This window comes from Mchenga conophoros, linkage group LG2 (assembly GCF_057382185.1).
Source record: "Mchenga conophoros isolate Kocher_MC1m ecotype Shallow Benthic linkage group LG2, M_conophoros_male_GT1.1, whole genome shotgun sequence".
NCBI classification, from domain to species: Eukaryota; Metazoa; Chordata; class Actinopteri; order Cichliformes; family Cichlidae; genus Mchenga; species Mchenga conophoros.
The window spans coordinates 31,126,036-31,152,236 of record NC_140527.1 but is presented as its reverse complement, the minus strand read 5'-3'; the positions used below and the strand labels follow the sequence as shown (position 1 = coordinate 31,152,236).

Sequence of the window (26,201 nt, the reverse complement as noted above, 5' to 3'; positions counted from 1 at the left end):
AAACGACAGGGAGTCGTAAGGATTATCCAATAGGTGAGGCGAAATTAGGCAATTGCATTAAAATAATCATCGTGAATTTATCCTACCTCTTCAGATGGCCGTCTTCTGTCTGGCATCACCAGAGTATTTGTATGGCTTCCTGGTACTATAGTAGATCCTATACTCATTCTGGGTCCAACTAACATGTACTTCCTGTCTCCAGATCTGTACTGGATGCTGTGACACAATGTCCCATCATAATTTGCTTCTTGTAAATATTTAGAAGTATAGTCTGTGGGTTTGGAGCACTGCATTGCAATCAGCACAATGATGCTGACGAGAAAAAGCACAGAAACTGCGCCCAAAGTTATCATCAGATAAAATACGACATTACTGTCCTCATCATCTTTTGCTGTACTTTTAACATCAGAAGCTGCAAAAGCCTCTTTGGGCTCCACAAGTTTGACAATCACAGTAGCTGTTGCTGAGAGAGAAACGTTGCCGTTGTCTTTGACCAGTATTACCAGTTTATGCTCAGCCTCGTCTGTCTCTGTGAATGAGCGAAGTGTTCTGATCTGTCCTGTATAGCGGTCCAAAGCAAAGAGACTGTGGTCAGTCACTTCCTGGAGTGAAAAGAGCAACCAGCCGTTATATCCTATATCAGCGTCATAGGCTCTGACTTTAGTCACCAAGTGTCCTGCGTTGACGTTTCGGGGAATCTCCTCCACACCTTGAGCAGAACCGTTGGAGCTGAGTGGATACAGGATGACTGGAGCGTTGTCGTTCTGATCCAGGATGAAGACGTTGACTGTGACGTTGTTGCTTAGTGACGGAGTTCCAGAATCTGAGGCAACAACTTGGAACTGGAAAGTTTTCAGCGTTTCAAAATCAAAACTTTTCAGCGTGGAAATGTGTCCGTTATCACTGTTTATACTTAGTAATGACATAATGTCATTTTGGCTCCCCTCTTTCACAATTCGATATGAAATTGCTGCATTGTCACTTAAGTCTTTGTCCACTGCGCTTACGGAGAATATTGATTTCCCAGCAACGTTATTTTCTGACAGGTAAAAGTGTAGTGGATTTATGGGAAAATGTGGTCTGTTGTCATTTACATCTGCTACCTGGATGTTCAAAGTTTTAAAAGTAGATAAAGGGGGCTCTCCACAGTCGGTCGCTTTTATTGTCAATTCATATTGAGATACCTCCTCTCGGTCCAAAAGAACTTTAGTGACAACGGAATAAACGTTCTCTTTATATGATGGTTTTAATTCAAACGGTAAGTCTGAGGTTAGGCTGAGAATAATTTTCCCATTCACACCAGAATCTTTATCTCGCACACTGATGAGTGAAATCATTGTGCCGGGCTTTGAATCCTCAGACACTGTATTTGAAAGCGATGTGATTTCAATTTCTGGCGGATTATCATTGATGTCTTTTATCTTTATAATTAATCTGCACTCACCAGTTAATGGAGGTGTTCCTTTATCTGATGCCTCGATATCCAGTTTATAAACGTCGTTTTCTTCATAGTCCACTATTCCCTTTATTCTTATTTCCCCACTTATTTTATCCAGTTCAAATATATCATAGACTTTTTTCTTGAGTGTTTTTCCAAGGCTGTATACAATTTCACTACTGGAACCTTCATCTGGGTCTGTCGCATTCATTCTAAATATTGAAGTCCCTACTTGAACATTTTCATCTATTTCTATTTGGTAGCTCTCTTGACTAAATGTTGGACGGTTGTCATTTGTGTCAAGAACGATTATAGTAACATTTATGGTGCCTGATCGCGGAGGTTTTCCTCCATCAACTGCAGTGACAGTTAACGTGTATTTGTTGATTTTTTCTCTGTCCAACGATTTCTTCAGCACCAAAAATGGTATTATATCCTCATCGCTCTGTCGGATTGTTACTTCAAAATTTTCGTTTGAGGTTAAAGTATATGTACGAATTGCGTTAATTCCAGAATCGGGGTCCCGAGCAGTGTGCAGCTGAAATCGTCTTCCTGCCATGGTTTGTTCAAAAATTTCAAACCTCTGTTCTTTTTCGGGGAAAACAGGGGAGTGATCGTTAATATCAATAATTTCTACAACTACGTAGTGTATTTCCAAAGGGTTTTCTGCTATAATTTTTAGCTCCATTATGCATGCCCCACTGCCCAGGCAAAGCTCCTCTCTGTCGATTTTCTTAAACAAATATAGATCCCCGTTGTCCTGGTTTACATCAAAAAACGCATCCTTGGATTCAGACACAACACGGAACCGCCGGCTGGTCAAAGAGCTGATATCAAGACCGAGATCCTTTGCAACATTTCCGACAACAGTTCCATCTTTCACCTCTTCTGCAACAGAGTATCTTATTTCTGCCGAAGCCTCTTTCCCGAAAAACAGCAGCAAAGCTACATGGAGAATAAACCAGACCCCATTCCTTCCACGACTTCGTTTTTCGTTCTCCATTGTAATCAAACAAAAGATTTAAAAACAATGTTTGGACTACCTAGCTCATTGTCTGTTGTAATATAATGTATAAAGCGCGATTTGGAAAGATTGCGAGCTCGAGTCAAGCGTCTTCTCTGCTTATAGCAGTGGCAAACAAAAGCTTTGTGAGAGGATGGGTAAAGTGGTCTCCAGTTTGTCAATGTAATACTGACACCCAGAGGTTACTGGAGAAGTATATAGTCATAAATTACAGTGTTTAAAAAGAAACCGTTATTCCAACAATTAAATACGTTATCAGGGGGTTTAAATTTTGTTCCATATGTTGATTATCTCAGAAGATGTTATTTAACCCGCTTCTGAAGAAAGAAGATCAGCCCGGACCAACACTGTTCAGCAGCATATATTTGATTTAAGAAAAGTGCCGTTCAGCAAAGTAGCATGCAACATGTCTGGTAACGTGCAATTCCACCGGTTTTTCATGAGAATCGACCGCATTACCTAGACCCATATTTGATTCAGTAGAAGCATTATGAATCACCATTTATCATAACCAAAATGTCAATGAAACTAACTTTAGTGTTAGCACTGTAGTCTTTAGCTATGATACTTTAGAATTGTGATTTCAAAAAAGAAAAGAAAATTTAGATGATATAAAAAGTCAAATTGATGGAAAAGAATGCACAAAAACATGTGACATCACACTTTAAAGCTCTTACCTCTTCAGAAGGACGTCTCCTATCAGGAAGCACAAGAGTATTTGCGTGACTTCCAGGTACTATAGTAGATCCTATACTCATTCTGGGTCCAACTAGCATGTACCGCTTCTCTCCTGATCTGTACTGGATGCTGTGACACAGTGTCCCATCATAATTGGTCTCTGGCAGATATTTAGAAGTATAGTCTGTGGATTTGGAGCACTGCATTGCAATCAGAACGATGATGCTGACGAGAAAAAGTACAGAAACTGCGCCCAAAGTTATCATGAGGTAAAATATGACATTACTGTCCTCATCATCTTTTGCTGTACTTTTAACATCAGAAGCTGCAAAAGCCTCTTTGGGCTCCACAAGTTTGACAATCACAGTAGCTGTTGCTGAGAGAGAAACGTTGCCGTTGTCTTTGACCAGTATGAGCAGTTTATGCTCAGCCTCGTCTGTCTCTGTGAATGAGCGAAGTGTTCTGATCTGTCCTGTATAGCGGTCCAAAGCAAAGAGACTGTGGTCAGTTACTTCCTGCAGTGAAAAGAGCAACCAGCCGTTATATCCTATATCAGCGTCATAGGCTCTGACTTTAGTCACCAAGTGCCCTGCGTTGACGTTTCGGGGAATCTCCTCCACACCTTGAGCAGAACCATTGGAGCTGAGTGGATACAGGATGACTGGAGCGTTGTCGTTCTGATCCAGGATGAAGACGTTGACTGTGACGTTGTTGCATAGTGACGGAGTTCCAGAATCTGAGGCAACAACTTGGAACTGGAAAGTTTTCAGTGTTTCAAAATCAAAACTTTTCAGCGCAGTGATTTGTCCATTATCCGAATTAATATTTAAAAATACTGCGTTTTTCTGTTGACTGCTTTCCTCTCTGATTATACGATATGTTAAAGCCGCGTTTTCATTCAAATCTTTATCTGAGGCAGAAACTGAAAATATCGGCTTCCCAGGCTCGTTATTTTCTACCAGGTAAAGTTCAACTGGATTCTGTGCAAATTGCGGCGCATTATCATTCACGTCTGACACATCAATACTCAAAGTTCTGGATGTGGACAGAGGAGGCACGCCACAGTCTGTAGCTGTTATTGTGACGTCGTAATGGGAAACTGATTCTCGGTCTAATTTATGTTTAATAACTAAAGAGTACATGTTATCTTGAAATGACGGTTTTAAATCGAATGGCACATTGTCTGAAATACTACATATTACTTTACCGTTTAAACCCGCGTCTTGGTCTGTAATACTGATCAAAGCCACCACAGTCCCAGGTTTAGAGTCTTCTGATACAATCTTTGACAAAGATGTCACCTCTATCTCAGGTTTATTATCATTTACGTCCAATACATTGATAATCACCCTGCAGTTAGTGCTCATCGGAGGTTGTCCTTTGTCAGTGGCGTGGACGTCCAACTTGTATACCTCCATATTCTCAAAGTCAATTCCGCCTTTCACTCGAATTTCACCAGTGTCCTTATCTAGGCTAAATGTATCATACAATTTAGTGTTAAGTTCGCCACCAAAAAAGTATTCAATCTTTCCATTTACACCCTCGTCCAGATCAGTTGCATTTACCGTAGTTACACTAGTATCCCTATCAACATTTTCAGGTATTGTAACTGAATATAATTCTTGGTTAAATGTAGGGTGATTATCATTTGAATCGAGGACTATGACTGTGACATTAAGAGTCCCCGTTCTCGGTGGATTTCCGCCATCAACTGCTGTCAGTATCAGTTTGTGTGCATTCTCCTTTTCTCGATCCAGAGACTTCTGTAAAACTAAAAATGGTACCTTGTCCTCTCCCATCTCTCTAATTTGTAAACTAAAATGATCGTTATGGTTTAATTTGTACATACGTACAGTATTAGTAACAACATCTGGGTCCCGTGCGGCTGGCAACTGGAAACGTTTTCCTTGAAGAGTGGATTCAGGAATTTCTACTATTTTTTCTTCATCAGTGAAGCTGGGCGAATTATCATTTACATCTATGATTTCCACTCCTACATAATGTATTTCCATGGGGTTCTCAGCTACCAGTTTTAGGTTTTTAATACATGGATGTATTCTTTCGCACAGCTCCTCTCGGTCGATATTTCCGTGAACATACAGAACGCCATTGTTCGAATTTACTTCAAACTGAGCATCTTCAGCTCCAGAAACAATACGAAACCGTCGTTCCTCCAGTGAACTGATATCCAGTCCCAGATCCTTTGCCACATTCCCAACAACACTTCCTACCTTTACTTCCTCTTGAATCGAATATTTTATCTGAGCTGATACCCGCTCCACACAGCTGAGCATCAGATAAAAGCTGATAGCAAGCCACCAGCACTGCGTTCCTCGTCTTTGTCCTCCTGCCTCCATCGTGTTAGATAACAAATACTGTATCTACCCACAGGTATTTATCGTTAAGAAGCTAGAATAAATCACAAAATATCCCGTCTGTAATGCTTCCCATTTTCCCTTGTATTCATGGAAAAATCACGGCTACCCTTGTTTCTCTGGACGATACCGTCTCCTCTCTGGCAACCAGAACAAAACCTCTATGGAAGGGGCAGGGCCACTATTGTAACATATTAGTTTGATGCAGATATGACACTGACACCTTGTGGACTGAACATCTTGTTACTCATTGTTGAAGCAATCAGCTACATGTGTTACACAAATATGTTTCCAACATGTAGTCTGCTCACTAAAAATTAACAGTCTTTCTTACTGAACATTTTTTTTGTTTGCTGTTTCTTTGTTATTTGTACAGCAATATGTTCAAATGATGGAGTACTTTTGCAGTTTCTGAAGCCCTTTTTGTTTATGGTAAATGGTAAATGGCCTGTATTTGTATAGCGCTTTACTAGTCCCTAAGGGCCCCAAAGCGCTTTACACAACCTGTCATCCACCCATTCACACACACATTCACGCACTGGTGATGGCAAGCTACATTGTAGCCACATCCGCCCTGGGGCGCACTGACAGAGGCGAGGCTGCCGGACACTGGCGCCACCGGACCCTCTGACCACCACCAGTAGGCAACGAGTAAAGTGTCTTGCCCAAAGACACAACGACCGAGACTGTCCAAGCCGGGGCTCGAACCGGCAACCTTCCGATTACAAGGCAAACTCCCAACTCTTGAGCCACGATCATCTTAGTATTTTTGTGACATTTAGTAAACAGACTAATATATCATGCAGGGCTAACTGCAACAGAGAACTCTATTTGTTATTGTGGCATTATTGTTTAGTAACGCAGTAGTTGCCAAATGCGCACTCTGTTTCCTTAACAAAAATGTGACTTAGAAAAAATTACACTCAGACTGGATGAAAATAAAAGATAGAATGACTCAAGTAAATGTAAGGGCTGTGTTAATCACTTTCACAGTGCAAATGAATAAATGTGAAACCATCAGATTTGAACTTGAACACCACCACTAGCTGACTAAACGTGATCTCTTATCAGAACCACGGACAGCGCTTGAGAATACCGCTGTTTCCCCCATAGTTTCCCGATATATTGGTCATCTTTCTTATTTATTGTGGGTTTTTTATGAAGCAATTTCCGCCTTATTAACAATTTATGTTCCAAAAATTTGTGCCACTAGTTATGATAACCTCGCGAGACAACTTTTAGAGGTAGCAACTAAAAAACTTTATAATTCAGTTACAAAAAACAAAAATACAAATCAAAAACCTTGAGCACATTTCTTCCATGTTCTAAACACTAATCATATTATATGTTTAAAAGGAAAAATGATTCTGGTAGAAAGAATTTTCATCTTTATAATCTTTGCAAGCAAAAAGACCTTCAATTTAAATCAAGATATGTTCTTACCTCTTGAGAAGGACGCCTCCTGTCAGGGAGTACGAGAGTATTTGCGTGACTTCCAGGTACTATAGTAGATCCTATACTCATTCTGGGTCCAACGAGCATGTACCGCTTCTCTCCTGATCTGTACTGGATGCTGTGACACAGTGTCCCATCATAATTAGTCTCTGGCAAATATTTAGAAGTATAGTCTGTGGATTTGGAGCACTGCATTGCAATCAGCACGATGATGCTGACGAGAAAAAGCACAGAAACTGCGCCCAAAGTTATCATCAGATAAAATATGACATTACTGTCCTCATCATCTTTTGCTGCACTTTTAACATCAGAAGCTGCAAAAGCCTCTTTGGGCTCCACAAGCTTGACAATCACAGTAGCTGTTGCTGAGAGAGAAACGTTGCCGTTGTCTTTGACTAGTATGAGCAAGTTTTGCTCAGCCTCGTCTGTCTCTGTGAATGAGCGAAGTGTTCTGATCTGTCCTGTGTAGCGGTCCAAAGCAAAGAGACTGTGGTCAGTTACTTCCTGCAGTGAAAAGAGCAACCAGCCGTTATATCCTATATCAGCGTCATAGGCTCTGACTTTAGTCACCAAGTGTCCTGCGTTGACGTTTCGGGGAATCTCCTCCACACCTTGAGCAGAGCCGTTGGAGCTGAGTGGATACAGGATGACTGGAGCGTTGTCGTTCTGATCCAGGATGAAGACGTTGACTGTGACATTGTTGCTTAGTGACGGAGTTCCAGAATCTGAGGCAACAACTTGGAACTGGAAAGTTTTCAGTGTTTCAAAGTCAAAACTTTTAAGGGCAGTGATTTGTCCATTTTCTGAATTAATATTTAAAAATGCTGCGTTTTTCTGTTGACTGCTTTCCTCTCTGATTATACGATACGTTAAAGCCGCGTTTTCATTCAAATCTTTATCTGAGGCAGAAACTGAAAATATCGGCTTTCCAGGCTCGTTATTCTCTACCAGGTAAAGTTCAACTGGATTCTGTGCAAACTGTGGCGCATTATCATTCACGTCTGACACATCAATACTCAAAGTTCTGGATGTAGAAAGAGGAGGCACGCCACAGTCTGTAGCTGTTATTGTGACGTCGTAATGGGAAACTGATTCTCGGTCTAATTTATGTTTAATAACTAAAGAGTACATGTTGTCTTGAAATGACGGTTTTAAATCAAATGGGATATTGTCTGAAAGACTACATATTACTTTACCGTTTAAACCCGCGTCTTGGTCTGTAATACTGATCAAAGCCACCACAGTCCCAGGTTTGGAATCTTCTGATACAATCTTTGACAAAGATGTTACCTCTATTTCAGGTTTATTATCATTTACGTCCAAGACACTGATGATTACTGTGCAATCCGCACTCATCGGAGGTTGTCCTTTGTCCGTGGCGTGGACGTCCAACTTAAAAATATCAGTTTTCTCAAAGTCAATTTCCCCATTGATTCGAAGCTCACCAGTGTCCTTATCCATATTAAAAATCTCATATAAATTACCCTTAAGTTCTTCACCAAAAAAGTATTCAATTTGTCCATTTAGTCCCTCATCCAGGTCAGTCGCATTTAGCTTAATTACAAACACACCCGCATCTGTATTCTCACGTACTGTAGCGTAATAAACTTCTTGACTAAATGTAGGGTGGTTATCATTCGAATCGAGGACTATGACTGTGACATTAACAGTCCCTGATCTCGGTGGATTTCCGCCGTCAATTGCTGTTAGTATCAGTTTGTGTTCACTTTCCTTTTCCCGATCCAGAGACTTTTGTAAAACTAAAAATGGTACCTTGTCCTCTCCTCTCTCTCGAATTTGTAAACTAAAATGATCGTTATGGTTTAATTTGTACATACGCACAGTATTAGTAACAACATCTGGATCATGCGCAGTTGGCAATTGAAACCGTCTGCCTGTTATAGTGGATTCAGACATTTCCAATATTTTTTCATATTCTTGAAAACTGGGGGAATTATCATTTACATCCATGATTTCCACGCCCACATGATGTATTTCCATAGGGTTCTCAGCTACCAATTTTAGGTTTTTGATACATGGATGTATTCTTTCGCACAGCTCCTCTCGGTCGATATTTCCGTGAACATACAGCGCGCCATTGTTCGGATTTACTTCAAACTGAGCATCTTCAGCTCCAGAAACAATACGAAACCGTCGTTTCTCCAGTGAACTGATATCCAGTCCCAGATCCTTTGCCACATTCCCAACAACACTTCCTACCTTTACTTCCTCTGGAACTGAATATTTTATTTGAGCTGATACCCGCTCCACACAGCTGAGCATCAGAGAAAAGCTGATAGCAACCCACCAACACTGCGTTCCTCGTCTTTGTCCTCCTGCCTCCATCGTTGTCGTTTAGATAATAAATACTGTATCCACTCAGAGGTGTTTACCGTAAAGGAAGTAGCCTAAATCAACACTTCTTCCCATATTCCCTTGTATTCATGGAAAAATCACGGTTACACTTGTTTCTGTCTGAGGTATCGTCTCCTCTCTGCCAACCAGAACAAAACCTCTGTGGAAGGGGCAGGGCCAGAACTAAAACATATTAGTTTGATGCAGATATGACACTGACACCTTGTGGACTGAACATCTTGTGACTCATTGTTAGAGCAAACATCTACATGTAATATACAAGTATGTTTCCAAATGTGTCCCAGTCACTATTAAAACAAGTCTAAAAATGTTTTCTTAAGAATTTTTTGTACCGTGATGGATTTAATTTGTCACATATTTCAGAGTCTCAGGAATAAAATTTCATGTATTTTTGCGTCATATGATGATCAGCTGATAGACGCGTACAGTATATCATAATGACTAATTGCAACAGGGAATTCTGATATTTGTCAGTATTACATTAATGCTGTGTAATGATGCAGGATTAGCCAAACGCACAAGTGATTCTGATAAAACTGCGCGCAGACTGGATGAAAAATAATCGAGGACACAGCACACGCGAGTTTCAGGCTTGTACTGCTAAGTTTCACGTTTCAGATGAATTAACAGGATCCCATTCGAACAGTGGATAGGTATATTACTATTTCCACGACGCAGTAATATGTAACACAATTAGTGATTTCTAATAAGTGTGATAGAAAACATAGGATTGGCGCTAAATACAAAAAGGTCTGAAACGAAAAACAGATTTGAACTTGAAGACCACGAGTTTATGTCTGAAGGTCACCTGTCCATGGACAACGCTAATGAATATGCATGTGTTTTGCCACAGTTTCCCAATCTGAGTGGCGTGACCTTCTTTATTTAGTTACTTATCTTTTCTAAACTATTCTTTCCCTATGCATACGTGGATATCCCAGCAATTAGTGCAGTGTCAAAAGACTACAGAATATAATGGGCAGTCTTTCAAAATGATGGTGATAACAACTAAAATACTGTTTGAAAATAAAGTGTGTAAAACAAAAAGAAGAGAGGAATGAAATAAAACGATTAAAAACCTTAAATACATTTCCATCTGTTTCAAAAGTTAATGATACATCGTAAAGGAAACTTCGTCTTGACAACCAAAATAACCTTGATTTAAAATCGCACAATGGACCTACCTCCTCAGAAGGACGTCTCCTGTCAGGGAGTACGAGAGTATTTGCGTGACTTCCAGGTACTATAGTAGATCCTATACTCATTCTGGGTCCAACTAGCATGTACCGCTTCTCTCCTGATCTGTACTGGATGCTGTGACACAGTGTCCCATCATAATTAGTCTCTGGCAGATATTTGGAAGTATAGTCTGTGGATTTGGAGCACTGCATTGCAATCAGCACTACGATGCTGACGAGAAAAAGTACAGAAACTGCGCCCAAAGTTATCATGAGGTAAAATATGACATTACTGTCCTCATCATCTTTTGCTGTACTTTTAACATCAGAAGCTGCAAAAGCCTCTTTGGGCTCCACAAGTTTGACAATCACAGTAGCTGTTGCTGAGAGAGAAACGTTGCCGTTGTCTTTGACCAGTATGAGCAGTTTATGCTCAGCCTCGTCTGTCTCTGTGAATGAGCGAAGTGTTCTGATCTGTCCTGTATAGCGGTCCAAAGCAAAGAGACTGTGGTCAGTTACTTCCTGCAGTGAAAAGAGCAACCAGCCGTTATATCCTATATCAGCGTCATAGGCTCTGACTTTAGTCACCAAGTGTCCTGCGTTGACGTTTCGGGGAATCTCCTCCACACCTTGAGCAGAACCGTTGGAGCTGAGTGGGTACAGGATGACTGGAGCGTTGTCGTTCTGATCCAGGATGAAGACGTTGACTGTGACATTGTTGCTTAGTGACGGAGTTCCAGAATCTGAGGCAACAACTTGGAACTGGAAAGTTTTCAGCGTTTCAAAATCAAAACTTTTAAGGGCAGTGATTTGTCCATTTTCTGAATTAATATTTAAAAATGCTGCGTTTTTCTGTTGACTGCTTTCCTCTCTGATTATACGATAAGTTAAAGCCGCGTTTTCATTCAAATCTTTATCTGAGGCAGAAACTGAAAATATCGGCTTTCCAGGCTCGTTATTTTCTACCAGGTAAAGTTCAACTGGATTCTGTGCAAATTGTGGCGCATTATCATTCACGTCTGACACATCAATACTCAAAGTTCTGGATGTAGACAGAGGAGGCACGCCACAGTCTGTAGCTGTTATTGTGACGTTGTAATGGGAAACTGATTCTCGGTCTAATTTATGTTTAATAACTAAAGAGTACATGTTATCTTGAAATGACGGTTTTAAATCAAATGGCACATTGTCTGAAAGACTACATATTACTTTACCGTTAAAACCCGCGTCTTGGTCTGTAATACTGATCAAAGCCACCACAGTCCCAGGTTTGGAATCTTCTGATACAATCTTTGACAAAGATGTCACCTCTATCTCAGGTTTATTATCATTTACGTCAAGCACCTTGATAATCACCCTGCAGTCGGTACTCATCGGAGGTTGTCCTTTGTCTGTGGCGTGTACATCTAGTTTATAAACATCCACCGTCTCAAAGTCAATGTTTCCTTTTACTCGAATTTCACCAGTGTTTTTATCTAAGCTAAACAGTTCATAAATCTTTCGGTCAAGTTGACCACCGAAAACGTACTCTATTTCTCCGTTTGAACTTTCGTCCAAATCAGTTGCATTTACGGTAATTACACATGTATTCACCTCTACATTTTCGTGTATTGTTACTGAATACACTTCTTGACTAAATGTAGGGTTATTGTCATTTGAATCCAGGACTATGACTGTGACATTAAGAGTCCCTGATCTCGGTGGATTTCCTCCGTCAATTGCTGTCAGGATCAGTTTGTGTTTATTTTCCTTTTCTCGATCCAAAGCCTTCTGTAAAACTAAGAATGGTATCTTGTCCTCTCCCCTCTCTCGAATTTGTAAACTAAAATGATCGTTATTGATCAATTTGTACATCCGTACTGTATTAGTAACAACATCTGGATCATGTGCAGCTGGCAACTGAAATCGTTTACCTGGGAAAGTAGACTCTGAAATCTCCAGTATGCTTTCTTCCTCTTGAAAGCTGGGTGAATTATCATTTACGTCTATGATTTCCACTCCTACATAATGTACTTCCATGGGATTCTCAGCTACCATTTTTAGGTTTATCAGACAAGGAGAAATGCTTTTGCATAGCTCTTCTCTGTCAATGTTCTCTTGAACAGAGAGGACGCCATTTCTCGGATTTACTAGAAATTGATTATTTTCAGCCCCAGAGACAATACGAAACTGTCTTTCCTCTAGTGAACTGATGTCCAGCCCCAGATCTTTTGCCACATTCCCAACAACACTTCCTACCGTTACTTCCTCTGGAACTGAATATTTTATCTGAGCTGTAACCCGCTCCACACAGCTGAGCATCAGAGAAAAGCTGAGAGCAAACCACCAGCACTGCGTTCCTCGTCTTTGTCCTCCTGGCTCCATCGTTTCGCTTTATGTTTCCAATTATATACCCACTTAAAAGTCCTTTGAGCAAAGGAAGTAGTTTAAATAACAAAATATCCAGTGCGAAATGTGTTGCAGATTCCAAACAAACCGATGTATTAATCACGGCTACACTTGTTTCTGTGGAAGGTACCGTCTCCTCTCTGTCGACCAGAACAAAAACTGTATAGAAGGGGCAGGGCCAGCACTAAAATATACCAGTGTGATGCTGATATGACACTGACACCTTGTGGACTAAACATATGAGTATATGTTGATAAACAAAACTACCACATAAACTGCAACATCAGCCCGTCTGCAAGTTGTCGCTTCGTGTCTAGAAAATTGTTCTAATTTTTGCTAGTAACGTATGTGTTTCAAAGTAATACATCCGAATAACAATTTACTTCTACGAATTAAAGGCAGCAAATTTTCAGTTTTTTTCAAAAGAGTATGTTGATCAGTTAACCCACTTCAAGGCTGTCATATCATCGTCCCTAATCGTAGTAGTCAACATCTTATTTGTATTAGTATATCCAAGTGTTGTATTTTTCTTTAGGTCAAAGCAATTTAGCTTCGTGTGCGATTATTTCTCTAAAAGAAAAAAGTGTGATTTTGACAAAATTGAATGATGATTGAGTGAAACGATGACAGGGTTTGAAGGCAATTAACAACATTTTTTCCAAGGAAAACAAATAAGAATCAACTACAAGGGACCTATGGATTTCTAATAAAAACAAACAAACAAACAAACAAACTCATAGACGCCTAAATCAATATAGCTACTGAATCGTGTAATTTAATCCCTAAATAAACACGCGACATTTTTAGTAAAAAAAAAAAACAAAAAACAACAACACAGAGAATCGAATTCTCATATTATGAACAAAACAAACTTAAATTTCAGCAGTTTAACCACTTGCCAGGACCATGGACAGTGCTAACAAATATGCTGCAATTCAGGTGTAATATTATCTTTAAATCAGGAACATTATATGTTTTACTTCTAAAGGGAACACGTCTGGTAAGACAGTTAAAACTTAAACATGGTCTTACCTCTTCAGAAGGACGTTTCCTATCAGGAAGCATTAGTGTATTTGCATGACTGCCCGGTACTATAGTAGATCCTATACTCATTCTGGGTCCAACGAGCATGTACCGCTTCTCCCCTGATCTGTACTGGATGCTGTGACACAGTGTCCCATCATAATTAGTCTCTGGCAGATATTTAGACGTATAGTCTGTGGATTTGGAGCACTGCATTGCAATCAGCACGATGATACTGACGAGAAAAAGCACAGAAACTGCGCCCAAAGTTATCATCAGGTAAAAGATCACATTACTGTCCTCATCATCTTTTGCTGCACTTTTAACATCAGAAGCTGCAAAAGCCTCTTTGGGCTCCACAAGTTTGACAATCACAGTAGCTGTTGCTGAGAGAGAAACGTTGCCGTTGTCTTTGACCAGTATGAGCAGTTTATGCTCAGCCTCGTCTGTCTCTGTGAATGAGCGAAGTGTTCTGATCTGTCCTGTGTAGCGGTCCAAAGCAAAGAGACTGTGGTCAGTCACTTCCTGCAGTGAAAAGAGCAACCAGCCGTTATATCCTATATCAGCGTCATAGGCTCTGACTTTAGTCACCAAGTGTCCTGCGTTGACGTTTCGGGGAATCTCCTCCACACCTTGAGCAGAACCGTTGGAGCTGAGTGGATACAGGATGACTGGAGCGTTGTCGTTCTGATCCAGGATGAAGACGTTGACTGTGACGTTGTTGCTTAGTGACGGAGTTCCAGAATCTGAGGCAACAACTTGGAACTGGAAAGTTTTCATCGTTTCAAAGTCGAAACTTTTAAGGGCAGTGATTTGTCCATTTTCTGAATTAATATTTAAAAATGCTGCGTTTTTCTGTTGACTGCTTTCCTCTCTGATTATACGATACGTTAAAGCCGCGTTTTCATTCAAATCTTTATCTGAGGCAGAAACTGAAAATATCGGCTTTCCAGGCTCGTTATTCTCTACCAGGTAACGTTCAACTGGATTCTGTGCAAATTGTGGCGCATTATCATTCACGTCTGACACATCAATACTTAAAGTTCTGGATGTAGACAGAGGAGGCACGCCACAGTCTGTAGCTGTTATTGTGACGTCGTAATGGGAAACTGATTCTCGGTCTAATTTATGTTTAATAACTAAAGAGTACATGTTATCTTGAAATGACGGTTTTAAATCGAATGGCACATTGTCTGAAAGACTACATATTACTTTACCGTTTAAACCCGCGTCTTGGTCTGTAATACTGATCAAAGCCACCACAGTCCCAGGTTTGGAATCTTCTGATACAATCTTTGACAAAGATGTCACCTCTATCTCAGGTTTATTATCATTTATGTCCAGCACCTTGATAATCACCCTGCAGTCGGTACTCATCGGAGGTTGTCCTTTGTCTGTGGCGTGGACGTCCAACTTGTATACCTCCATATTCTCAAAGTCAATTTCGCCTTTCACTCGAATTTCACCAGTGTCCTTATCTAGGCTAAATGTATCATACAATTTAGGGTCAAGTTCTTCACCAAAAAAATATTCAATTTCTCCGTTTGAACTCTCGTCCAAATCAGTCGCCTTTACGGTAGTTACACTTGTACCCGCATCTACATTTTCAGGTATCGTTACTGAATAAACTTCTTTACTAAATGCAGGATGGTTATCATTTGAATCCAGGACTATGACTGTGACATTAAGAGTCCCTGATCTCGGTGGATTTCCTCCGTCAGTTCCTGTCAGTATCAGTTTGTGTTCGTTCTCCTTTTCCCGATCCAGAGGCTTTTGTAAAACTAAGAATGGTATCTTATCTTCTCCCCTCTCTCTAATTTGCAAACTAAAGTGATCGTTATGGTTTAATTTGTACGTTCGTACTGTATTAGTAACAACATCTGGATCATGTGCAGTTGGCAACTGAAATCGTTTACCTTGGAGAGTTGATTCAGGAATTTCTAATATTTTTTCTTCATCAGGAAACCTTGGTGAATTATCGTTTACATCTATTATTTCCACTCCTACATAATGTATTTCCATGGGGTTTTCAGCTACCAGTTTTAGGTTTTTAATACATGGATGTATTTTTTCGCACAGCTCTTCTCGGTCGATATTTCCGTGAACATACAGAACGCCATTGTTCGGATTTACTTCAAACTGAGCATCTTCAGCTCCAGAAACAATACGAAACCGTCGTTCCTCTAATGAACTGATGTCCAGTCCCAGATCCTTTGCCACATTCCCAACAACACTTCCTACCTTTACTTCCTCTTGAATTGAATATTTTATCTGAGCTGAAACCCGCTCCACACAGCTGAGCATCAAAGAAAAGCTGATAGCAAGCCACCAGCACTGCGTTCCTCGTCTTTGTCCTCTTGGCTCCATCGTTTTCGTTAAGATAACAAAATATGTATCCACTTAGAGGTCTTTACATCCAAGACCGTGGTCTAACATTAATTTTTCAAAACATAACATCCACTCTGAAATATACCCAATATTCCGAAGCTTCCCATGTATAAATCACCGCCTCACTTGTGTCTGTGGATAGTGTCGTCTCCTTTCTGTCCACCACAACAAAACCTCTGTGGAAGGGGCAGGACCAGTGCTATAACACAAAAACTGGATGCTGATATGACACTGACACCGTGTGGATTCAAAAAAATTAAGACATTTTTACGTTTTGAAGATTTGTTTGTTTGTTTGTTTGTTTGTCGTTGTTGTTGTTTGTTTGTATATTAAGATAGTTGAGAATTGACGCAATAACAGGACCCGGAATGGGCTTAGGGCATTTGGGTCGTCTACTTAATCCAGCTGGAAACAGTATTACGGACTATTTTTAAAATATACCATCAAAAAATCAGCAATATCAGTGTGTTTGCAAATTGGATAGTTCCATTGTGTTTATTACGTATTTATATAGCTTTTCAAGTTGCAAAGACAGGGAAGTGTCACGATCAAAGCTTTCAGTTCACGTACCCTAATCATAATAGTGAATATTACCTTCCATAAATACAACGTTATTCAGGTATGCATCCCTCCTTTACTACAAAAATACTTAAATAAATAAAAATAACAAAATAAGATAAAATAGGATAAAAAAAAATTTAAAAATTCAGAATAAAGACATTTCTTTCTTGCTTTTCTTTACGGAACCAGTACACTGCACTTAATGAGAACCAAACAAAATATGATTTCCTGTTATTTACCTGCACTACAAAACTTCAACACGGATATACAGAACACTGATTAAAATTATTTGCATTATATAGTAAAATGGACCGCATGTTTTATCTCCAAAGAGAGTGGTGTTTGCCAGGAGGGAATTTTGTTTTCATTCCCGAAACAGCTTTAAGTAAAAACGTGCTCTTACCTCTTCAGATGTTCTTCTCCTATCAGGAAGCACGAGAGTATTTGCATGACTGCCCGGTACTATAGTAGATCCTATACTCATTCTTGGTCCAACTAGCATGTACCGCTTCTCTCCTGATCTGTACTGGATGCTGTGACACAGTGTCCCATCATAATTAGTCTCTGGCAGATATTTAGAAGTATAGTCTGTGGATTTGGAGCACTGCATTGTAATCAGCACGATGATACTTATGAGAAAAAGTACAGAAACTGCGCCCAAAGTTATCATGAGGTAAAATATGACATTACTGTCCTCAACATCTTTTGCTGCACTTTTAACATCAGAAGCTGCAAAAGCCTCTTTGGGCTCCACAAGTTTGACAATCACAGTAGCTGTTGCTGAGAGAGAAACGTTGCCGTTGTCTTTGACCAGTATGAGCAGTTTATGCTCAGCCTCGTCTGTCTCTGTGAATGAGCGAAGTGTTCTGATCTGTCCTGTATAGCGGTCCAAAGCAAAGAGACTGTGGTCAGTCACTTCTTGCAGTGAAAAGAGCAACCAGCCGTTATATCCTATATCAGCGTCATAGGCTCTGACTTTAGTCACCAAGTGTCCTGCGTTGACGTTTCGGGGAATCTCCTCCACACCTTGAGCAGAGCCGTTGGAGCTGAGTGGATACAGGATGACTGGAGCGTTGTCGTTCTGATCCAGGATGAAGACGCTGACTGTGACGTTGCTTCTTAGTAGCGGAGTTCCCGAATCTGAGGCAACAACTTGGAACTGGAAAGTTTTCAGCGTTTCAAAGTCAAAACTTTTCAGCGCAGTGATTTGTCCATTATCCGAATTTACATTCAGGAAAGATGTAATAGCATCCTGTAGACCATCACCTCTCACGATTTTATATGTAATCGCTGCATTTTCATTCAAATCATCATCAACTGCGCTCACAGAAAATATTGGTGCGCCCGGGGTGTTGTTTTCTATCAAATACAACTCAAATGGATTCTGACTAAAAACTGGTGTGTTATCATTTACATCTGACACCTGAACACTCAGTGTTTTCACTGTTGAAAGCTGAGGTTCACCGCAATCAGTAGCTGTTATTGTGATATCATAGCGGGAAACAGTTTCTCTGTCTAAACGGCCCTTTGTAACGAGCGAGTACATGTTTTCCTCAAGTGATGGCGTCAGATCAAATGGAACATCCTGCGATACTTTACAAATAACCTTCCCATTAACGCCTGAATCTTTGTCGACAACGCTGATGAGAGCGATGACAGTGCCGGGCTTTGAATCCTCTGGGATTAAACTGGACAGTGATGTTACTTCAATGTCTGGTTTATTGTCGTTCACGTCCTTTATTTTAATCACAACTCTACTTTCGGCTTTCCAGGGTGGCTGACCTTTATCTGAAGCCTGCAAATCTAGCCTGTACAGCTCCGTTTCCTCAAAGTCTACTTTTCCCTTTACACGAATCTCACCGGTTATGCTGTCCAATTCAAAGGTGTCGTGCACTTTTTTCCTTTGTATTTTACCAAAGTTGTATTCAATGTTTCCATTGGAACCTTCATCCAAATCTGTAGCGTTTAATTTTACAACAAATGTTCCTATTGGTGCATTTTCATCCAGTGACACAGTATATACATCTTTGCTGAACACAGGTCGATTATCATTCGTGTCTAGCACGGTGATGGTTAAATTAAGGCTTCCTGATTTCGCTGGACTCCCCCCATCTACGGCTGTTAACAGTAAACGATGCTCAGCCTTTTGCTCTCTATCCAAAGACTTTTTTAGTACTAAAAAGGGCATCTTGTCCTCTTCACTGTCTCTGACTTCAATATCAAATAAATCCGTGGGATTCAGTGTATATTTTCGAAGTGATTGTGCACCAAAATCAGGGTCTCGAGCAGCATGAATTTGGAAACGAGTACCTGGAGGCGTATTCTCTGCTATTTCCAGTCGCTGTTCGCTTTCTGGAAAAGTCGGCGAATGATCATTAATATCGGTTATTTCAACTCCAACATAATGTATTTCCAGTGGGCTTTCAACAACAATTTTCAGGTTTATCAAACAAACCTTGCTTCCATCACAGAGCTCTTCACGATCCATTTTTTTGCCAACATACAACACTCCATTGTTCTGATTTAACTGAAACAGATAGTGATTTGGACCCGAAACAATACGGAATTTCCTGCCAGTTAAACTGCTGATCTCTAGTCCTAAATCCTTTGCAACATTTCCAACAGGGTATCCCACCTGAACTTCTTCTGGAACAGAGTATCTTAACTGCGCCAAAATTCTCTCCGCAAAGCACAGCAACACAATCCCGGCGATCCACCAGCAGTTCACGCGGTGTCTTTGTCCTCCTTCCCCCATCCCGAGGTAAATATATAAGGGCTTTCTCGGAGGCAAACTCAGTTATCCTATCGCTTATGGAGTCAGTCTCATTAGAACATTTTCACGATTCTCCAAAAGATGAAATTCTATTAACGAAGATTTACCGCTTTTGGTTTTATTTGATATCTAGCCTCCTCTGCACACTCCCTGTGTACACCTCCACCAGATAGGAACCACAGATGGGCAGGGCCTGTGCAGAATGAAGCGCACAACCATTCCCAATGACATACCGACACCAAGTGGTTACTATAGTATGATACGAAACGCTTTGGATGAAGCTGAAGCCTGCCTGTTACAGCTGGTCACCTTCATATCTGGTATTCTGTAAGTAACGCAACAATGTGATTCAAATAGTTTTTATTAAAAAGCAAATAGGATCAATAATAATCCCTTCAGTCGAGAACACTTATAGAGGACTCAGTCGCGCCTACTACAGACTTTCTGAAAGGGATGTATTTAAGTCAGGGCAGACATTCATTTGTAATGGTGGTCACACGGATGTAACACAGTTGAAGAGGTGCTCATCACTTTTATATGTTCAAGTGCATAGTGTGGAGAATTTCATCAGGACTCGAGGCAATCGGATGTAAAACAAAGTATTTGTGAGGTTTTTTATTTGTAAATCGGTCAGATTTGACCCGAACACGACAGGAAGGTTAATAACGCTATTAGAAAGCTTTCTTCGTGTAATTAATTTAAAAACAAAACCTCTTCACTTACTTAAACTGATTAATGTTTGTCGGTAGCAAAAAGACAAGCAGTTGGACTTTATCAAGGAGAACAGAGTGACTTCGGAAGCATGAAAAGTTCATCCAGCTAACCAAAGCGATGTTTCTTAATATTTATATCTCAGTTACATATTGCAGATAGGAAAATTTGAACAAGACATGCTTTAAAAAATACATTGTGACAAGAGTTTCAGGGACAAAATTGCAGCAAAACATTTATAGGAGCGCAAGGATAAACAGGGTTGTGCAAAAGTTTGGTATTAAGGCCTTACCTCTTCAGTTGCACCTCTTCTGTCGGGAAGCACGAGAGTATTTGCATGGCTCCCAGGTACTATAGTAGATCCTATACTCATTCTGGGTCCAACTAACATGTACCGCTTCTCTCCTGATCTGTACTGGATGCTGTGACACAGTGTCCCATCATAATTAGTCTCTGGCAGATATTTAGAAGTATAGTCTGTGGATTTTGAGCACTGCATTGCAATCAGCACGATGATGCTGACGAGAAAAAGCACAGAAACTGCGCCCAAAGTTATTATGAGGTAAAAGATCACATTACTGTCCTCATCATCTTTTGCCGCACTTTTAATATCAGAAGCTGCAAAAGCCTCTTTTGGCTCCACAAGTTTGACAATCACAGTAGCTGTTGCTGAGAGAGAAACGTTGCCGTTGTCTTTGACCAGTATGAGCAGTTTATGCTCAGCCTCGTCTGTCTCTGTGAATGAGCGAAGTGTTCTGATCTGTCCTGTATAGCGGTCCAAAGCAAAGAGACTGTGGTCAGTCACTTCTTGCAGTGAAAAGAGCAACCAGCCGTTATATCCTATATCAGCGTCATAGGCTCTGACTTTAGTCACCAAGTGTCCTGCGTTGACGTTTCGGGGAATCTCCTCCACACCTTGAGCAGAACCGTTGGAGCTGAGTGGATACAGGATGACTGGAGCGTTGTCGTTCTGATCCAGGATGAAGACGTTGACTGTGACATTGTTGCTTAGTGGCGGAGTTCCAGAATCTGAGGCAACAACTTGGAACTGGAAAGTTTTCATCGTTTCAAAGTCAAAACTTTTCAGCGCAGTGATTTGTCCATTATCCGAATTTACATTCAGGAAAGATGTAATAGCATCCTGTAGACCGTCACCTCTCACGATTTTATATGTAATTGCTGCATTTTCATTCAAATCATCATCAACTGCGCTCACAGAAAATATTGGTGCGCCCGGGGTGTTGTTTTCTATCAAATACAACTCAAATGGATTCTGACTAAAAACTGGTGTGTTATCATTTACATCTGACACCTGAACACTCAGTGTTTTCACTGTTGAAAGCTGAGGTTCACCGCAATCAGTAGCTGTTATTGTGATATCATAGCGGGAAACAGTTTCTCTGTCTAAACGGCCCTTTGTAACGAGCGAGTACATGTTTTCCTCAAGTGATGGCGTCAGATCAAATGGAACATCCTGCGATACTTTACAAATAACCTTCCCATTAAAGCCTGAATCGTTGTCGACAACGCTGATGAGGGCGATGACTGTGCCGGGCTTTGAATCCTCTGGGATTAAACTGGACAGTGATGTTACTTCAATGTCTGGTTTATTGTCGTTCACGTCCTTTATTTTAATCACAACTCTACTTTCGACTGTCCAGGGTGGCTGACCTTTATCTGAAGCCTGCAAATCTAGCCTGTACAGCTCCGTTTCCTCAAAGTCTACTTTTCCCTTTACACGAATCTCACCGGTTATGCTGTCCAATTCAAAGGTGTCGTGCACTTTTTTCCTTTGTATTTTACCAAAGTTGTATTCAATGTTTCCATTGGAACCTTCATCCAAATCTGTAGCGTTTAATTTTACAACAAATGTTCCTATTGGTGCATTTTCATCCAGTGACACAGTATATACATCTTTGCTGAACACAGGTCGATTATCATTCGTGTCTAGCACGGTGATGGTTAAATTAAGGCTTCCTGATTTCGCTGGACTCCCCCCATCTACGGCTGTTAACAGTAAACGATGCTCAGCCTTTTGCTCTCTATCCAAAGACTTTTTTAGCACTAAAAAGGGCATCTTGTCCTCTTCACTGTCTCTGACTTCAATATCGAATAAATCCGTGTGACTCAGTATGTATTTTCGAACTGAATGAGCACCAAAATCAGGGTCTCGAGCGGCATGAATTTGGAAACGAGTACCTGGAGGCGTATTCTCTGCGATTTTCAGTCGCTGTTCGCTTTCTGGAAAAGTCGGTGAATTATCATTAATATCGGTTATTTCAACTCCAACATAATGTATTTCCAAGGGGCTTTCAACAACAATTTTCAGGTTTATCAAACAAACCTTGCTTCCATCACAGAGCTCTTCACGATCCATCTTTTTCCCAACATACAACACTCCATTGTTCTGATTTAACTGAAACAGATCTTGAGTTGGAACCGAAACAATACGGAATTTCCTGCCAGTTAAACTGCTGATCTCTAGTCCTAAATCCTTTGCAACATTTCCAACAGGGTATCCCACCTGAACTTCTTCTGGAATGGAGTATCTTAACTGCGCCAAAATCCTCTCCGCAAAGCACAGCAACACAATCCCGGCGACCCACCAGCAATTCGCACGGTGTCTTTGTCCTCCTTCCCCCATCCCGAGGTAAATATATAAGGGCTTACTCGGAGGCAAACTCAGTGATCCCATCGCTTATGGAGTCAGTCGTATTAGAATATGTTCACGAAACTGTAAAAGGTGAAATTCCATTGACGAAAATTTACCGCTTTTGGTTTTATTTGATATCTAGCCTCCTTTGCACACTCCCTGTGTACACCTCCACCAGATAGGAACCACAGATGGGCAGGGCCTGTATAGAATGAAGCGCAACCATTCCCTATGCCATACTGACACCAAGTGGCCACTACATAATGGTACGAAACCAAAACAGTTCACCTGTTCCCTTTTCCCGCCACTTTACTTTTGACTTTTTGAAGTCTAACGCTTTGGAGGAAACTGAAGCCTGCCTGCTACAGCTGGTCGCCGTTATATCTAGTATTCTGTCAGAAACTCAAAACTGTGAGTCAAATGTCTTTTATTAGCAAGTAAATAGGATCAATAATAATGCCTTCAGTGGAAAATACTTAAAGGGCACGCAATCCCGCCCACTACAGACTTTCTGATAGTGTATAATTAAGTCAGGGCAGACAGGAAAGATATACTGTATATTCCAAAGAAGCGGAGCGTAAGAATGCTGAGAGAAATGGACATCTAAACGTTATTTGAAAGACCGGTGAAGTGATTGTTGTCTTAAATGGTTCATTCCCCAGAATTAAACAATTTCAGCACATTGGACAGCGCAATTACGCTGACACAGTCAAAAGAGGAAATATTTATATCGATAACTTATCGTTTTTCTTTTTTTAATAACACTGTCTTCACTTACTTAAACTGATTAATGTTTGTCAGCAGCAAGCAAGACAAGCAGTGGGACTTTCTTGAAGAGAACAGATTGGCTTCGGAAGCATATAAATTTTTTACAGCTAACTTTAACCGATGTTCCATAATACATATATGTCAGTTACATAATTGGGACATTGGAACAAAAGTGAAACACATGCTTTAAAAGACCACATTGTAACAAGAGTTTCAGAGACAGCATTACAGCAAAAAATTTAGATGAACACAAGGATAAACGTGGTTGTGCATAAGATTGGTATTAAGGTCTTACCTCTTTAGTAGCACCTCTTCTGTCGGGAAGCACAAGTGTATTTGCATGGCTTCCTGGTACTATAGTAGATCCTATACTCATTCTGGGTCCAACGAGCATGTACCGCTTCTCTCCTGATCTGTACTGGATGCTGTGACACAGTGTCCCATCATAATTAGTCTCTGGCAGATATTTAGAAGTATAGTCTGTGGATTTTGAGCACTGCATTGCAATCAGCACAATAATGCTGACGAGAAAAAGTACAGAAACTGCGCCCAAAGTTATCATGAGGTAAAATATGACATTACTGTCCTCATCATCTTTTGCTGTACTTTTAACATCAGAAGCTGCAAAAGCCTCTTTGGGCTCCACAAGTTTGACAATCACAGTAGCTGTTGCTGAGAGAGAAACGTTGCCGTTGTCTTTGACCAGTATTACTAGTTTATGCTCAGCCTCGTCTGTCTCTGTGAATGAGCGAAGTGTTCTGATCTGTCCTGTATAGCGGTCCAAAGCAAAGAGACTGTGGTCAGTAACTTCCTGGAGTGAAAAGAGCAACCAGCCGTTATATCCTATATCAGCGTCATAGGCTCTGACTTTAGTCACCAAGTGTCCTGCGTTGACGTTTCGGGGAATCTCCTCCACACCTTGAGCAGAACCGTTGGAGCTGAGTGGATACAGGATGACTGGAGCGTTGTCGTTCTGATCCAGGATGAAGACGTTGACTGTGACATTGTTGCTTAATGACGGAGTTCCAGAATCTGAGGCAACAACTTGGAACTGGAAAGTTTTCAGCGTTTCAAAGTCAAAACTTTTTAGTGCTGAAACCGTTCCGTTTGCTTCGTTTATATTTAAAAACGTGGTTATAGTGAGCCCCGGGCTCATACGGACAAGTGAATATGTCACTGCCGCGTTTTCACCTCCATCCGCGTCAGTAGCACTGACTGAGAAAATGGACATTCCTGCCTTGTTATTTTCAAGTACATAAAAGGTATACGGGCTTTCAGTGAAAAGAGGCCTGTTATCGTTAACATCTTGCACCTCTACCTGTATTACCTTCGTTGATGACAAAGTTGGGCTTCCTAAATCCTTAGCTGTTACTGTAATGGTATACATATGCGTTGTTTCCTTATCCAGGTAATCTTTGGTAACCAAAGAGTATGACTGACCGTCAGGGGAGGGCTTCAAATCAAAAGGTAAATGAAGGGGCACGCTGCAAACCACCTGTCCGTTCACACCTGAGTCAAGATCCGTCACACCCATTAATGCCACCACGGTTCCAGGGGGCGCATCTTCTGGAATGCGACTCGAAAAAGATGTGATTTCTATTTCTGGTGGGTTATCATTCACATCTTCCACTCTAATAATTACGCTGCAGAGTGTGGACAGAGCCACAACACCTTTGTCCGTAGCCAGTACTTTAATCTCGTAAACTTGGGTTTCCTCGTAGTCCAGGCGTCCTTTCACAACTAGTTTTCCAGTTTTACTATCCAAATCAAACGTATCGGACGAGAGTCCTCTAAGTTTACTCTTTAAAGAATATTCAATCTCACCGTTCAGCCCTTCGTCTGAGTCAGATGCATTTACCGTCAGCAGAAATGTTCCAGCGGGTGCGTTTTCCTTTATCGTTACTGTGTACTTTTGTTTTTCACAGACTGGTGGATTGTCATTTACATCTGATACAATTACCGTGACATTAATCGTTCCAGATTTTGATGGTTTTCCTCCATCTGTAGCTGTTAATAGTAACCAATGCTGAGCTGTATGTTCTCTATCCAAAGGTCTTTGTAATACTAGGAACGGAACTTTCCCGTCATCCCCAAATTCCTCTGTTTCCAAACGAAAATACTGGTACGGATTTAGCTTATATGAATGTAATGAATTCAAACCCACATCTAAATCGTGTGCTCCTTCCAGCTGAAATCGAGACCCCACTAAGGCAGACTCCAGCACCTCCAGTGTGTAATTTTCTTCAGGAAATTTCGGCGAATTGTCATTTACATCGAGGATTTCAACTACGACCTGGTGCATTTCGAGTGGATTTTCTACAACTGCTTTTAAATTCGTGACACATGGGGCAGTTTTTGCACACAGCTCCTCTCTGTCTAATCTCTGGTTCACTAACAAAACTCCATCCCTTG

At 40.7% G+C, this 26,201-nt stretch overlaps 1 protein-coding gene across 8 annotated transcripts in view; it reads right to left on the bottom strand.

The window, feature by feature from the left end:
* LOC146582295 (protocadherin alpha-C2-like) overlaps positions 1-26,201 on the bottom strand; it is a 213,204-nt gene that overhangs the window by 186,706 nt on the left and 297 nt on the right. Inside the window, exon 1 of one of the 8 annotated variants that reach the window (XM_085294375.1) lies at positions 24,085-26,201. This exon is cut by the window's right edge and continues 297 nt beyond it. In XM_085294375.1, coding sequence (XP_085150501.1) covers positions 24,085-26,201 — 2,117 coding nt within the window. Of the gene's footprint in view, positions 1-86; positions 2,567-3,139; positions 5,638-6,958; positions 9,460-10,530; positions 13,012-13,944; positions 16,450-17,287; positions 19,780-20,660; positions 23,144-24,084 lie in introns of those variants that run through there. The other 7 variants (XM_085294180.1, XM_085294491.1, XM_085294402.1 and 4 more) reach the window with 7 other exon arrangements.